The sequence below is a fragment of the Hylobates moloch genome, unplaced genomic scaffold, assembly GCF_009828535.3.
Source record: "Hylobates moloch isolate HMO894 unplaced genomic scaffold, HMol_V3 SCAFFOLD_6, whole genome shotgun sequence".
NCBI lineage: Eukaryota > Metazoa > Chordata > Mammalia > Primates > Hylobatidae > Hylobates > Hylobates moloch.
This window is the reverse complement of record NW_026652281.1, coordinates 21,807,003-21,820,595: the sequence shown is the minus strand read 5'-3', so window position 1 is coordinate 21,820,595 and position 13,593 is coordinate 21,807,003. Positions and strand designations below refer to the sequence as shown.

The 13,593-nt window shown below is 41.1% G+C and overlaps 1 protein-coding gene across 5 annotated transcripts in view; it reads left to right on the top strand.

The window, feature by feature from the left end:
• The window catches only part of LMNB1 (lamin B1), a 62,025-nt gene extending 50,207 nt beyond the window's left edge, over positions 1 to 11,818 (top strand). For all 5 annotated transcript variants that reach the window (XM_032156541.2, XM_058440551.1, XM_058440552.1 and 2 more), the window contains exons 9-11: positions 659 to 778; positions 7,749 to 7,856; positions 11,592 to 11,818. In XM_032156541.2, coding sequence (XP_032012432.1) covers positions 659 to 778; positions 7,749 to 7,856; positions 11,592 to 11,633 — 270 coding nt within the window. In that variant the 3' untranslated portion in view covers positions 11,634 to 11,818. The remainder of the gene's footprint in view (positions 1 to 658; positions 779 to 7,748; positions 7,857 to 11,591) is intronic.
• Positions 11,819 to 13,593: the final 1,775 nt, after the last annotated feature.

Below are 13,593 nucleotides of genomic sequence, written 5' to 3'. Positions count from 1 at the left end.
TCTTTGGCCTATTTGAATAGCAATTATATTTTCCCTGGAACCATTTCCAGCATTCTTTTTGGAGCGTAGTCTTCAGATACTCTAGGGTATTGTGACATTGTCTGGAGACGTACCAGTTTCCATAAGATTATTCTAGATAGGCTGTCTGCTGCAGAAGGTCTGTTTAGTTCTTGCTGTAGGCAGCCAGAGAACCTTATTAGAGGGAGTCACAGAAGGCTCTAACATGGAAGGATGGCCCATAAACCCCAGAGTAATAGAATGCTGAGGCTGCCATTCACTGAGTTAGCCAGCCACTGAATGTGGGTTATCACTTGCTCTTTTCAATAATCGCACCTGTTACAGGTGCCATTTCTACCCTGTTTTATGGATGACTAAGGTAACTTGCTCAGGGTCAGCTGGTATGTAAAGGAACTAGGATGTGAGTGTAGGCAGTTTTACTTCAAGGCTTTATATATCATCATCTTCACTTATCAGATGGGGAAGCTGAGGCCTTGAGGAGCTCTGTGAGTTCTGGCCACATAGCTATGTATAGCACTCTGTAGTTGGGGCATAGTTCTCAGGCTTTTAGAATCAAGTGTTTGAGTCTCATCGCGTTGCTGTCATTGGCATGTGGGAGAACTGGGTTCTGGGTGTACTGACATGCTTTGTTTTTTTACAGATTTGGGCTGCAAACGCTGGTGTCACAGCCAGTCCCCCAACTGACCTCATCTGGAAGAACCAGAACTCGTGGGGCACTGGCGAAGATGTGAAGGTTATACTGAAAAATTCTCAGGGAGAGGTATGGCCAGTTTATCAGGACCACCACAATGTTAATTTCATTTAAAGTTCACTGTGCAAGTATAAATCAAGATCAGATTGAAACGTGCAATAACTGATTGCATAAACAGACCGAAGCTGCTAAGTAAATTGAACTGAAGCTGTCTTTAAATTTTAGGAATAAATAGGAGTGTATTACAGAGTACTGATTATTAGCACAGGCTCCAGAACAGATTGTCTGTGTCCAGTTTCTGTTTTCACTGCACGTTAGCTTTGTGACTTTGGGCAGTTACTGCACCTCTCTTAGATTTCTCATTTAAAAATGGATATTAATGACACAATATCCATGAGCTGATAATAAGAATGAGACAGTACTTGGGAAATTCTTGGAATAGTATCTGGCGTAGTACATTTATCTAGTAAATGCTTAAGTTATTAACCTTGTTACTAGCTCTCAGAATGTTCATGAAACTGTGAGTTTGAAGATTGTGGAGTGTACATCTTCTTGGAGTGTATGTTTTCAGTGTGTCAGTCTTAGAATCCTCGTCAAAGTACCTTACCGTCCCCATTGCCACTTAAAGACACTGCATATACCCCTACCGATACTAGTCTTAGAAATACTACCTCCTAATAAAGCAGCTAAAGTGTGCTTTGAAGCTAGTAAAACACGGCTTCCTCCTTGTCTTTCCCTAGTGAATCAAATCACCTTATCCAGGTGCCATACAAAGCATCACTGAGCCTCTGTTTAGAATTTGAGTCCCTCCTTTGTTGCGATTGCTATAAGCATGTTAATGGAGCTTGTGTTGTGAGTTTAGGATGGTTTGTACTTCTCATTTTCCTTTTAGTTGTAATACTGCTTTTTCATCCTTTGCCTACCATGAGAGCTGTCAGTTGGCTTGCAAGGAAGCCATTGGTCATAACCTTGTTCTGACATGCTTACTGCTTCTGACCTTTTCACCCAGTTTCCAGGGTTGCAGGCTCTGCTGTTTTGTACCTTACAACCTGACTGGGTATGCGTTTCAGTCTGAGTGGTGCTGAAAGGAGATATATAGGGGGAATGTTAGGCTGGCAAACCTGGTAGGGAAGCTAACCATATTTACAAGTGCAGGGCTATTCATTTATTTGGAAAACCCTGAGTATCTGCTGTATGCCAACCACTTTGTGTTAGGAATAAGCAGGAAAAAAGCCATACATGGTTTGTGGCATCATGGAGCCCACATTTTAAAGAGAGTAAGGGAGCCAGGGAATAAGATAAGGTGACTTCCTGATAAATGTAATAAAGATAAACTGTGGTATCAGGCCCAGCGCAGTGGTTCATGCCTGTAATCCCAGCACTTTGGGAGGCCAAAGATGGGTAGATCACCTGAGGTCAGGAGTTAGAGACCAGCGTGGCCAACATGGTGAAACCCCGTCTCTACTAAAAACACAAGAATTAGCCGGGCGTGGTGGCGCGTGCCTTTAGTCCAGGCTACTCAGGAGGCTGAGGCAGGAGAATTGCTTGAACTCGGGAGGCTCAGTTGCGACGAGCTGAGATTGCACCATTGCACTCCAGCCTGGGCGACAGAGCAAGACTGTGTCTCAAATAAATAGATAAAGTTACAGGACTCGCTGAGTAAAGTTTGTCAGAAGAGGGTCCAGAATTGAGCCCTAGAAAATATTGACATTAGGAATAAGAAGAGCAAAGGAGGTAGAAGATGCAGCCAGTGAAGTCACAGGAAAATGGTGTGTGATGTCAGGCAAGCCAAGGGAGGAAAGTATCTGTGAAAGAAGGAGTGGTCAGCGGGTCAAATCACACCGTCCCGTTGGGGTTTTTTTGTCTGCTCCCATAGTGCCACGGGCAGGCCTCTAACCTGCGTGGTGCTCATCACATTGTTCTCACTCACTAGAGGAAGCACACTGAGGGCAAGGGCCTGTTCTGGTAGATCCTGGCATCATGCCTGGCACATAACAGGAATTCAGGAAGCATTTAGTGGATGCATTTTCTAAAAAAAAGTCAGACATGGACCTTGACTTATGTTCAGAGAAATAAAGCAATAGCAGCATTCATTATAGGAGTCTGAGGTGCCTGGATAAAAAGTTCTGTTCATGGCCATCTTCCTGTCTATCCCTTACTGTAACCATGTCTCTTGCGAAACATTGTTAAGAGTGGTGATTTGCTCAGATAAGACTGAAAAGCACTGTTATAAGGGGTACATGGCAGATTAAATGGACTTTCGTGAGCCATGGAATCTAGTCATTATTTATGTCATTTTTTTTTTTTTTTCTCTGTGAAAGTGTGTTCCAAGTTAGAAACAATGTTATAGGAGGATATTTGGAATGGAGCAGCAGGTTTAAATGCCCCCCAAAATAGATATAGTGACATGAACAAAGTAGTAGATATTATGACATGGGATGCATCTTCAGACAGTATTACTAGTATTACTGATGACATATTAGTAAAGCTAACTGAAGCTTAGCTACACTTCATAACTCAAACATTGAATAGTAGATTATTTGATTGATTGATTGGTTGGTTGGTCCATTCTTTTTTTTTTTTTTATTTGATTGATTGATTGGTTGGTTGATCCATTCTTTTTTTTTTTTTTTTGAGGAGTTACGCTCTGTTGCGCGGGCTGGAGTGCAGTGGCATAGCACTATCTCGGCTCACTGCAACCTCTGCCTCCTGCCTCAGTCTCCTGAGTAGCTGGAACTACAGGTGCATGCCACCACGCCTGGCTAATTTTCATATTTTTAGTAGAGATGGGGTTTTACCATATTGGCCAAGATGGTCTCAATCTCTTGACCTTGTGATCCGCCTGCCTCGGCCTCCCAAAGTGCTGGGAATACAGGCGTGAGCCACCATGCCCGGCCAAGTTTGGTCCATTCTTTTAACAAACTTCTAATACCTTCGGCTTGCAAGGCTCTGTTTTAAGTGAGTTCTGTCAGAAATGAGGAGAGAAAGTATTATGAATACAGGTCTTATTTCATTAGACAGTTACTTTTGGCATTTATTAATTTAATTCGATAAGACCATATTTGTCAGTAGGGACCAGACCACGTTAGGAAAAATCTATAAACAATCCCCACCATAAAGACCAGTTTGCAGTAAGATTGTTGGTAAATGGCTTAGTCAGTTTTGTTTTTTATGGTTTTTTTTTTCTTCTTGCTGGGGCATTGGAAATGTCAGAAAACCCAATTAAACTGGCTTAGAAATAATGGAAATTTTTTGGGCTCACATAATAAAAAATTTAAATAGTGGACCTAATCCAGTGGCTCACAGCATGTCCCCGGGGATCTGTCTGTTGTTTCTCTTCTGGTTGCCTCCCTTGGGGACGCAAGATAGCTGCCGGCTGCTCCCAGGGGTACGTCTTTTCTATTTGCTTTTTGTGGGAAGGTGATCTTTCAAAAAAGTGCTCTTTATGGTGGAGTTTATAGATTGTTGCTAATGTGGTCCGGTACTACTGACAGATAAACATGGTCTTACCCAATTAAATGAATACATACCAAAAGTAACTGTCTAATGAAATAAGACCTGTATTCATACCACTTTCTCTCCTCGTTCCTGACAGAACTCTCAGAACAGCCTAGCAAGCAGAAGGCAGTAGAAGTTTGTTAAAAGAATGGACAATCCAGCCCACCAAATAATCTCATATTGAGTGTTTGAATTATGGAGGGAAGCTAAACTTCATTCCCTGTGAGGCACCCATCCTGGGCTTCACTCACACTGGACTAGGGTGGGTCACGTGCCCGCCTCTAAACCAATTCCTGGAGTTGGGAGGGTGGAATTAGAGCTTAAGCCTTCTCCCTCCCCTCTACAGCCACATCACACTGGGCTCCTTGTGACACATGTGTGCTCCATGGGGGGTGCGTACCCAGGTAAACCTGGGGGCTCTTAGGAGGGAGGGGGCACTGGGTGGTTAAAAACAGCAATTGTCACCATGGCAAAAACAAGATGTTTTTATGAGGGAAATAAAAAATAAAACAGTCCTTCCAAACTTTCCAGAATATAGATATAATGGAAACTTTTGTATATGCAAATGATTACTTATATATGTAGAGATGCAATATATAAAATATAAACAATCATCTTTCATCCACATAAGATCGCCCTGATTTGTAGCATTTGCTGATTTCTGTGGTGTAAATACTCCTACCGTGGCTGATGCCAGGCTTCCAGCATTATATGACTGAGCACAGAGCTGTGCAGTGATGAGCAGCATCAGCAGGCGCAGCCGGCTCCAGGCACCACTGCACAGATCAGTGCACCTTCATATGCCCAAGGCTCTGAGCAGGGGCAGACAAATGCTGCATTTTATAGACAGAGTAAAGCTTGTCATGTAAGACTATTTATGTGGACCTTTCAGGACACTTGGGGTAAACACATTTATTTAGTAGCATCTTGACTAATAACAATTTCCTTGATCTAAACCTCCCAACAGCTTTTTGGTTCTAAATTATTATTTATTATTTTTCTACCTAGATTTTTAGACATTAGCTCACTCATTTTTTATACGGCTTTCTGTATTAGATTAATTGGTTTTTGCATGTTTTCAAATGAAAAGTGCTTAACAGCAGGGTTACACTTAAAGTAGTTATGTTAAGGTAATTCATAATAATGAAGACGGGCAAGTTGCTGTTTTCTGAGGTTCTCATTGAGGCTAATAGTCTTTTTTTTTTTTTTTTTTTTTTTGGAGATGGAGTCTCGCTCTGTCGCCCAGGCTAGAGTGCAGTGGCGCAATCTCGGCTCACTGCAAGCTCCGCCTCCCGGGTTCACGCCGTTCTCCTGCCTCAGCCTCTCCGAGTAGCTGGGACTACAGGCGCCCGCCACCACGCCCGGCTAATTTTTTGTATTTTTAGTAGAGACGGAGTTTCACCGTGGTCTCGATCTCCTGACCTCGTGATCCGCCCGCCTCGGCCTCCCAAAGTGCTGGGATTACAAGCGTGAGCCACCACGCCCGGCCTGGCTAATAGTCTTAAGCTACATCATGAGCCTTAAGAGCCAATGTTTGCGTATGGGATGTATACCATGAGCTTCTAGAAGCTGGAATGTGGTAATTTTGTTATAGAAGATTTTATTTGACTCGTTCCTCATTTTAAGATGAGTTGAGAAAAGCTGGGTAGTCTCAAAGTTTTTTAAGAATTTATTTTTCTGCTTTATATGCTCCTGTCTCCTAGTTGATATCTTGAATGGTGGTTGATCTAAAGAATCACATTTTTTTTTTAATTACTAATTTGGTTAAAACACTGATATTTGTGAAATGGCTATTTCTGTTTGTAAAGATAGACCAATTTCACAGAATTGAAGTTATTGGCTAATTGAGAGGCTCGGAATGGTCCATCTTCCTCGGTCCTGCAAGAGTAATAAAAAATCCCCACAAACTACTATTCTACCACCTTACTTTATTTACAAAACACATTATTGGGCATATTTCAAATCGAAGTCTCATTTCTGTGACACTGGGTTTTGGTTTTCTTTCTCTGCCATTGTGAACTAGCTGGTCTGTGTTAGATAAGCTTTTACTGAAGTAATATTGTGTCTTCCCCTGTAGCATTCTCTTTCTTGAGTGACCTTAAGACAGGGTACAGAATAAAATTATATGCTCTGCAGCACTCTTGAGGACACACTCATTTACTTGCTGCCAGCTCGTCAGGTTAGCCTTGTGCTTAAGCAAAAACACTGCTGCATTTGTGCCAAGTCAGCATTTTCCACTGGAAAGTAATCTGTATTTAACCTTTTTAGTAGAAAATGGAAATACTTGCTTTCTGTCATACCTTTAGTGAATGATAGGAGACCTATTTCTGTACAGAATACATTGGAACCTCGCTAGTACATTATTGGTAAATAGTGTACAGTGTTCATATGTCTTGATTTTGTTTCATTCAAGAGGTATCAGTTGCTGAAAGGAATGAAAGGAGCTTGTCCTTTCTTCCCACTTATCAAGTGGTCCTGTTGCTGATGGCCCCTGAGATCACAGTTGGCTTCTAGCTTCATTTTATTCAGCATTTATTTAGCACCTTCTCTTTGCCAGGAGCTAAGATCTTTAAGCTGAATTCATGTTGAGTTTTATAAAGAATTTAGTATGTCAAATAATTTGCACAATTCTTAGTAACAGAATAGGATAAAAAGCAGTGGAAACTTCTCGGCAGATATTTCAAATTGGATATCACTTCCTCCCCTGCAAGAAATATGGAAGGTATAAGAACTGCTACTAATTATGTGGAAATTTCAGTTTAGTAACCAGAAAGTTACTGACATACAGCTCCCCCCGCCCCACCCCTTTAAAAATAATAAACAGGGGCCAAGTGTGGAGGCTTATGCCTGTAATCCCAGCACTTTGGGAGGCTGAGGTGGGTGGATCACTTGAGGCCAGGAGTTCAAGACCAGCCTGGCCAACGTGGCAAAACCCCATCTCTACTAAAAATACATAAAAATTAGCTGCACGTGGTGGTGCATACCTGTAATCCCAGCTACCGGGGTGGCTGAGGCATGAGAATCGCTTGAACCTGGGAAATGAAGGTTTCAGTGAGCCAAGATCATGCCACTGCACACCAGCTTGGGTGACAGAGTGAGACTCTGTCTCCAAAAAAAGGGATGAATAATAGTAATAATAATAAACAGAAATGCTGCCCCTTTTTTTTTTCTTTTTTGAGACAGTCTTGCTGTGACGCTGGAGTGCAGTGGCGTGATCTTGGCTCACTGCAACCTCAATGCAAGCCATTCTTCTGCCTCAGCCTCCTGAGTAGCTGGTATTACAGGCACGTGCCATCATGCCCAGCTAATTTTTGTATTTTTAATAGAGACGGGGTTTCACCATGTTGGTCAGGCTGGTCTCGAACTCCTGACCTCGGGTGATCTGCCCGCCTCGGCCTCCCACAGTGCTGGGATTACAGGTGTGAGCCACTGCGTCTGGCAAGAAATGCTGTCTCTTAAGCAAAGAAAAGGTCCCTCTCTCCCGCGTTTGGTGATTTTAAGTGTGTTTTTTAACTTAAAATTAAACTGCTATTGTTTTTAGGAGGTTGCTCAAAGAAGTACAGTCTTTAAAACAACCATACCTGAAGAAGAGGAGGAGGAGGAAGAAGCAGCTGGAGTGGTTGTTGAGGAAGAACTTTTCCACCAGCAGGTATTACTTTATTTATTTAATATATTTATTTCAAATTTTATTCACAGAATTACATGAAGACCAAGAGTGTGGTTGGGTTTTTCCCCTATCAGTTGGTGAACCAGAGCAGTTATCTACCAAGTGGGGTTTGTATTCCCCAAAGGGATATTCAAGGTGATACTTTAGGGTACTGGAAGAATATGTTGCACTTTTATTTTTATTTTTTCTCATTTTACCAAATTTCAGTTTTGTCCTTTGTTTTCTAATGTGCATTATGTGTTATAGTAAAACGTGTCTATGGATTGGTTGTTATGGCCCAAACTTGTTTACTCTGTAGGGTTCTATGATTAAAAGGTTTAGATCACTAATTTAGAGCAAGCATCTGCATATAAACTTTAAAAAAACAAAGTAATATTCAACTTCATTGTGAAACAAAATTCTTGCTGTATTAAGTTCCTAATCATTATCTAATTGAAGATAGATGTTGGCTGATGGTTGGGCTTTTGAGAGCCCTTGAAATAAAGAAACTCCAAATTTGGTTTTAATTATAATTAAATTGGAATTATTAATAACTAATGAGCCTTCAGTTTATATTCTCAAGCTGTTTGAGTGTGATCATTAATCAAAATGTCTACCCTTATCCTGATAAGACTGTTTCCATGGCTTCAGAATGTTAGTCGTAAGTCTGCTTTGCTTCATTAGCCCTAGTCCTGGTCTAAATAAACACCGTCTCGTGTATTTAACCCCCAGGGTTGAGAACCACTTGAGGTGGGTTCCATGAAGTAGCATGAATTTTTTACCTGGATGTCTTCTCATACATTTTGGAGGAATATTTTAAAACACATACATTACACGTAGCTTACAAGAAACAAGCACAAGTTCCATTTTCTGTGCTTAAATGGGAACCATCGTAATTACTAGAAGTAAAATAATTATGTAAGAGAGAACTCAAGGCGCCAGACAAGTGGCTCAGCATGAGTTATATAGCATGTCAGATGATAGAGGAGGTACTCCAGGCCAGCAGAGTAGTTGAGAAGAACTCTGGGAGGTGATGCTTGTCCACTAATTTGAAGGATGGGTGATTATTTGGTTATTGGAGAGAAGGCAGATGATGGTGTTCTGAGGATGTTGGAATTATCTGTTGCTTCACCAACAGACCATCCCAAAGCTTAGTGGCTTAAAACAGCGATTTCTTACTTCCCATAGTTCTGTGGTTTGACTGGGCTCAGCTGGGCAGTGTTTCTGTTCCACATGCTGCAGACTGAACTCAAGCAAGCAGGCTGTGTTCAGCTCAGAAGTTGGCCTCGGCTGGAATATCTTTTAGGTCTCTTTCTGTGTGGATTTCTACGATTTAAGAGTTTAGTCAAAGCTTCTTTATAATAGCATGGCAGTAAGTGGAGGGTACCAGGTTTCTTTTTTCTTTTTTTTTTTTTTTTTTTTTTTTTGAGATGGAGTCTTGCTCTGTCGCCAGGCTGGAGTGCAGTGGCGTGATCTCAGCTCACCGCAACCTCCCCCTCCCAGGTTCAAGAGATACCCCTGCCTCAGTCTCCCAAGTAGCTGGGATTACAGGCACGCCAATACTGGATTACAGGCACCCACCATCCTGGTAATTTTTTGTATTTTAGTAGATTGATTTCACCATTTGGCCATGACATTTTGATTCAAGAGAACCAGTTTTTTTTTTTTTTTTTTTTTTTTTTTGTGCAGTGGCGCAATCTCGGCTCACTGCTAGCTCCGCCTCCCGGGTTCACGCCATTCTCCTGCCTCAGCCTCTCCGAGTAGCTGGGACTACAGGCGCCCGCCACCACGCCCGGCTAATTTTTTGTTTTTTTAGTAGAGACGGGGTTTCACCGTGGTCTCGATCTCCTGACCTCGTGATCCGCCCGCCTCGGCCTCCCAAAGTGCTGGGATTACAAGCGTGAGCCACCGCGCCCGGCGAGAACCAGGTTTCTTAAACGGCCCTTTGTCCCTTCTTCAACATTCTCTTAGTCAAAGTGATGAGGCCACTCCAGATTCAAAGTGGGGGTAAATAGTCTCCACCTGTTGGTGGGAGGAATGGCAAAGAATTCATGGTGATCTTTAACTCACTGCAGAGGATGTGTAAAGACGTAACGTGGCTGGGCGCAGTGGCTCATGCCTGTAATCCTAGCACTTTGGGAGGCCGAGGCAGGCAGATCACGAGGTCAGGAGATCGAGACCACGGTGAAACCCCGTCTCTACTAAAAATACAAAAAATTAGCCAGGCGCGGTGGCAGCTATTCGGGAGGCTGAGGCAGGAGAATGGCGTGAACCCGGGAGGCGGAGCTTGCAGTGAGCTGAGATCGCACCACTGCAGTCCAGCTTGGGTGACAGAGCAAGACTCCGTCTCATGAAAAAAGACTTAATGCATCAAGTATATCCACTCATCCAGTTATTTTGTAGGGTTCATGTGAGAGATAAATGAAGTTGAAAGATTGGAATTAAACTGACATAGTCTGGAATGCTTGGGGATGTAGCTTCTGTACAATTTGGAACAAAGGAGAAGTTACGAGTGCATTTTAAAATATCACTGGCCAAGCTGAATCAGAGGGACTAACTCTAGAGGGGAGATTCTAGAGGCACTGAGGGAATATATAATGGAGATTTACTAAGGCTTAGTGACTAAACTTGAGGGTGAGAGAATAAAAAAAATAAAGATGTATGAGGTTTTTAGCTTTTGTGATCACAGAAAATAATGATACCAAGGTTCATAAGAGGAAAGATGGAAGGGCAGAACAGGCGTTTGAACTTCATATTTGAGGATGAATCCAATCGCCGTTTGAATTGATTAGAAGTGTTTTGGTGACCTTCAAAAAACCAGTTTTAGTTCAATCAGTGGTAAGTCACAAGTCATATTGTGAGGTTATACGGAATTAATGAGTGATAAAGAAATGGATAGAGGAGCCATATTGACTTCACCTTGGAGGACAAATCCACCGCAGATGGCTTGGGATTTGTAAGTTCAGGATCTAGCAAGCTGTAGTCTCCGATGTGGTTGTTAAAAGCTGATCCACTGATCTCCTGTTTCCTAAGTTATCAAAAGAGGTTACTGAACAATGGTTTTCAAATTGAGCTGCATATTATAATTACTTTAAAATTATATATAGATAGCTACCCTTTCCCAGTAAAATGAGAAATTCTTATTTGATTGATCAAGGGACCTAGATCAGAATTTTTTTTAAACTCCTCAGGTTCTGAATGTGTAGCCAGAGTTGACAATTACTGTTCTGGAATTTGTTGGGGGGTATTCTAGAAAGAAGTCTATAAAAGAAGGTTAGAGGCCAGATGCAGTGGCTCACGCCTGTAATCTCAGCACTTTGGGAGGCCGAGGGCAGGTGGATCACTTGAGGCCAGGAGTTCAAGACCAGCCTGGCTAACATGGTGAAACCTCGCCTCTACTAAAAATATAAAAATTAGCCGGGTGCGGTGGTGATGCACACCTGTAGTCCCAGCTGCTTGGGAGACTGAGGCATGAGAATCGCTTGAACCCAGGAGGTGGAGGTTGCAGTGAGCCAAGATCGCACCACTGCAGTCCAGCCTGGGCAACAGAGTGAGACTCTGTCTCAAACAAACAAAGAAAAAGAAAAAAAGAAAAGGTTAGAAAAGATGAGAGATGATAAAGCGCCCATTTGAGGTAGGTAATATGGTTTTGTATCCCTGTAGTTAAAAGTTTTTGTCTTATTTTAGAATACTGTGATCTGTTTCTTTATTAATTTTTCCTTCTGTTTTCCTCATCAGGGAACCCCAAGAGCATCCAATAGAAGCTGTGCAATTATGTAAAATTTTCAACTGTCTTCCTCAAAATAAAGAAGTATGGTAATCCTTACCTGTATACAGTGCAGAGCCTTCTCAGAAGCACAGAATATTTTTATATTTCCTTTATGTGAATTTTTAAGCTGCAAATCTGATGGCCTTAATTTCCTTTTTGACACTGAAAGTTTTGTAAAAGAAATCATGTCCATACACTTTGTTGCAAGATGTGAATTATTGACACTGAACTTAACTGTGTACTGTTCGGAAGGGGTTCCTCAAATTTTTTGACTTTTTTTGTATGTGTGTTTTTTCTTTTTTTTTTTTAAGTTCTTATGAGGGGGGGAGGGTAAATAAACCACTGTGCGTCTCGGTGTAATTTGAAGATTGCTCCATCTAGACTAGCAATCTGCTCTTCATTATTCTGTGCTATATATGATGGTGCTGTGAGGGAGGGGAAAAGCATTTTTCAATATATTGAACTTTTGTACTGAATTTTTTTGTAATAAGCAATCAAGGTTATAATTTTTTTTAAAATAGAAATTTTTTAAGAAGGCAATATTAACCTAATCACCATGTAAGCACTCTGGATGATGGATTCCACAAAACTTTGTTTTATGGTTACTTCTTCTCTTAGATTCTTAATTCATGAGGGGGGTGGGGGAGGGAGGTGGAGGGAGGGAAGGGTTTCTCTATTAAAATGCATTCGTTGTGTTTTTTAAGATAGCTTAACTTGCTTAAATTTCTTATGTGACGTTAACAAATAAAGCTCTTTTAATATTGATCTACTGTCCTTTTTAACGCTTTAAAAACAGATTTTGAGGGGAGAAAAGTATTGTTTCAATTTTGCTTTTGATAAAAATATAATTTGACTTGTTTGAACTGGATTTTTCTTTAAGGCTTTGCTAGTTGTGGAAGATAAGCTATTTTGGAGGCCTTTCAGTATTTAATTGTCATTAATAACAACAACAATAATAAAGCAATAATAATAACTAATGTTTTTGAGCCAGATATCATGCTCAATGCTTTATTACATTTTTTAGCTTATTAACAATAAGGCCTTTTAAAATTTCTTCAGGAAAACCAAATAGGGACAGTAGAAAACATTGAGGAAGACATTCCTTTTTTTTTTTTTTTTTTTTTTTTTAAAAGACAGAATCTCACTCTGTTGCCCAGGCTGTAGTGCAATGGCACGGTCTTAGCTCACTGCAGCCGTGACCTCTCCTGGGCTCTGCCTCCCAAGTAGCTGGGACTACAGGTACACACCACCATGTCCAGCTAATGTTTTTGTATTCGTAGAGAGCATTTTGTCATGTTTCCCATGCTGGACATTCCTAGTAAAAGAAAAAATGGGAAGAATATTTTAGAATGTAATTCTACTGTTTTTTAAAATAGGAAGGCAGAGAAATTGATTAAAAGCCACCTTTTAGAGGAATAAAATGAATGCTATGAAATACAAGTGTGCTGTGTGTGGGGTAGCTTTGTTATGTATGGTGCTAATTATGGTGTCAATTCGTGTGGCTTTGGGGAGGTTTTGTCTTGATTGCTTTAGTTAAGTGAGTTCATCTTATAGGAAGTGTAATATCTGAACTCTTCCTAGAATGGACAGATAATATTTCAGAAGCTAACCCTAGTCAGTGTTTGTTGTTCTCTTAAAATATTCCTGCAGTAAGCTGCACAAAGACTACCAGCTTTCACTTGAAAATAACTCACAAAGCCCCGGAATTACTGTGCTCCACAGATTTACTGCATACTTTGGTGCCGTCGCAGACACAAGATAAATGCTGGGTTAGAAATTTCTGTCTGGTAAGGCAGTTAAAATGATAACTTCTCAACGCAGATTTACCTTCAGAGTGGGAATGGCATTACAGTACACAGCCAAACTCAGCTGGGAAACATTTTGCCACAAGATGGGGTTCTTGTCATCAAAATACATTCTAGGTGCTTTTTTGTTGCTGGATAAATTAGGTTATAAAAGCCGACACTTTAA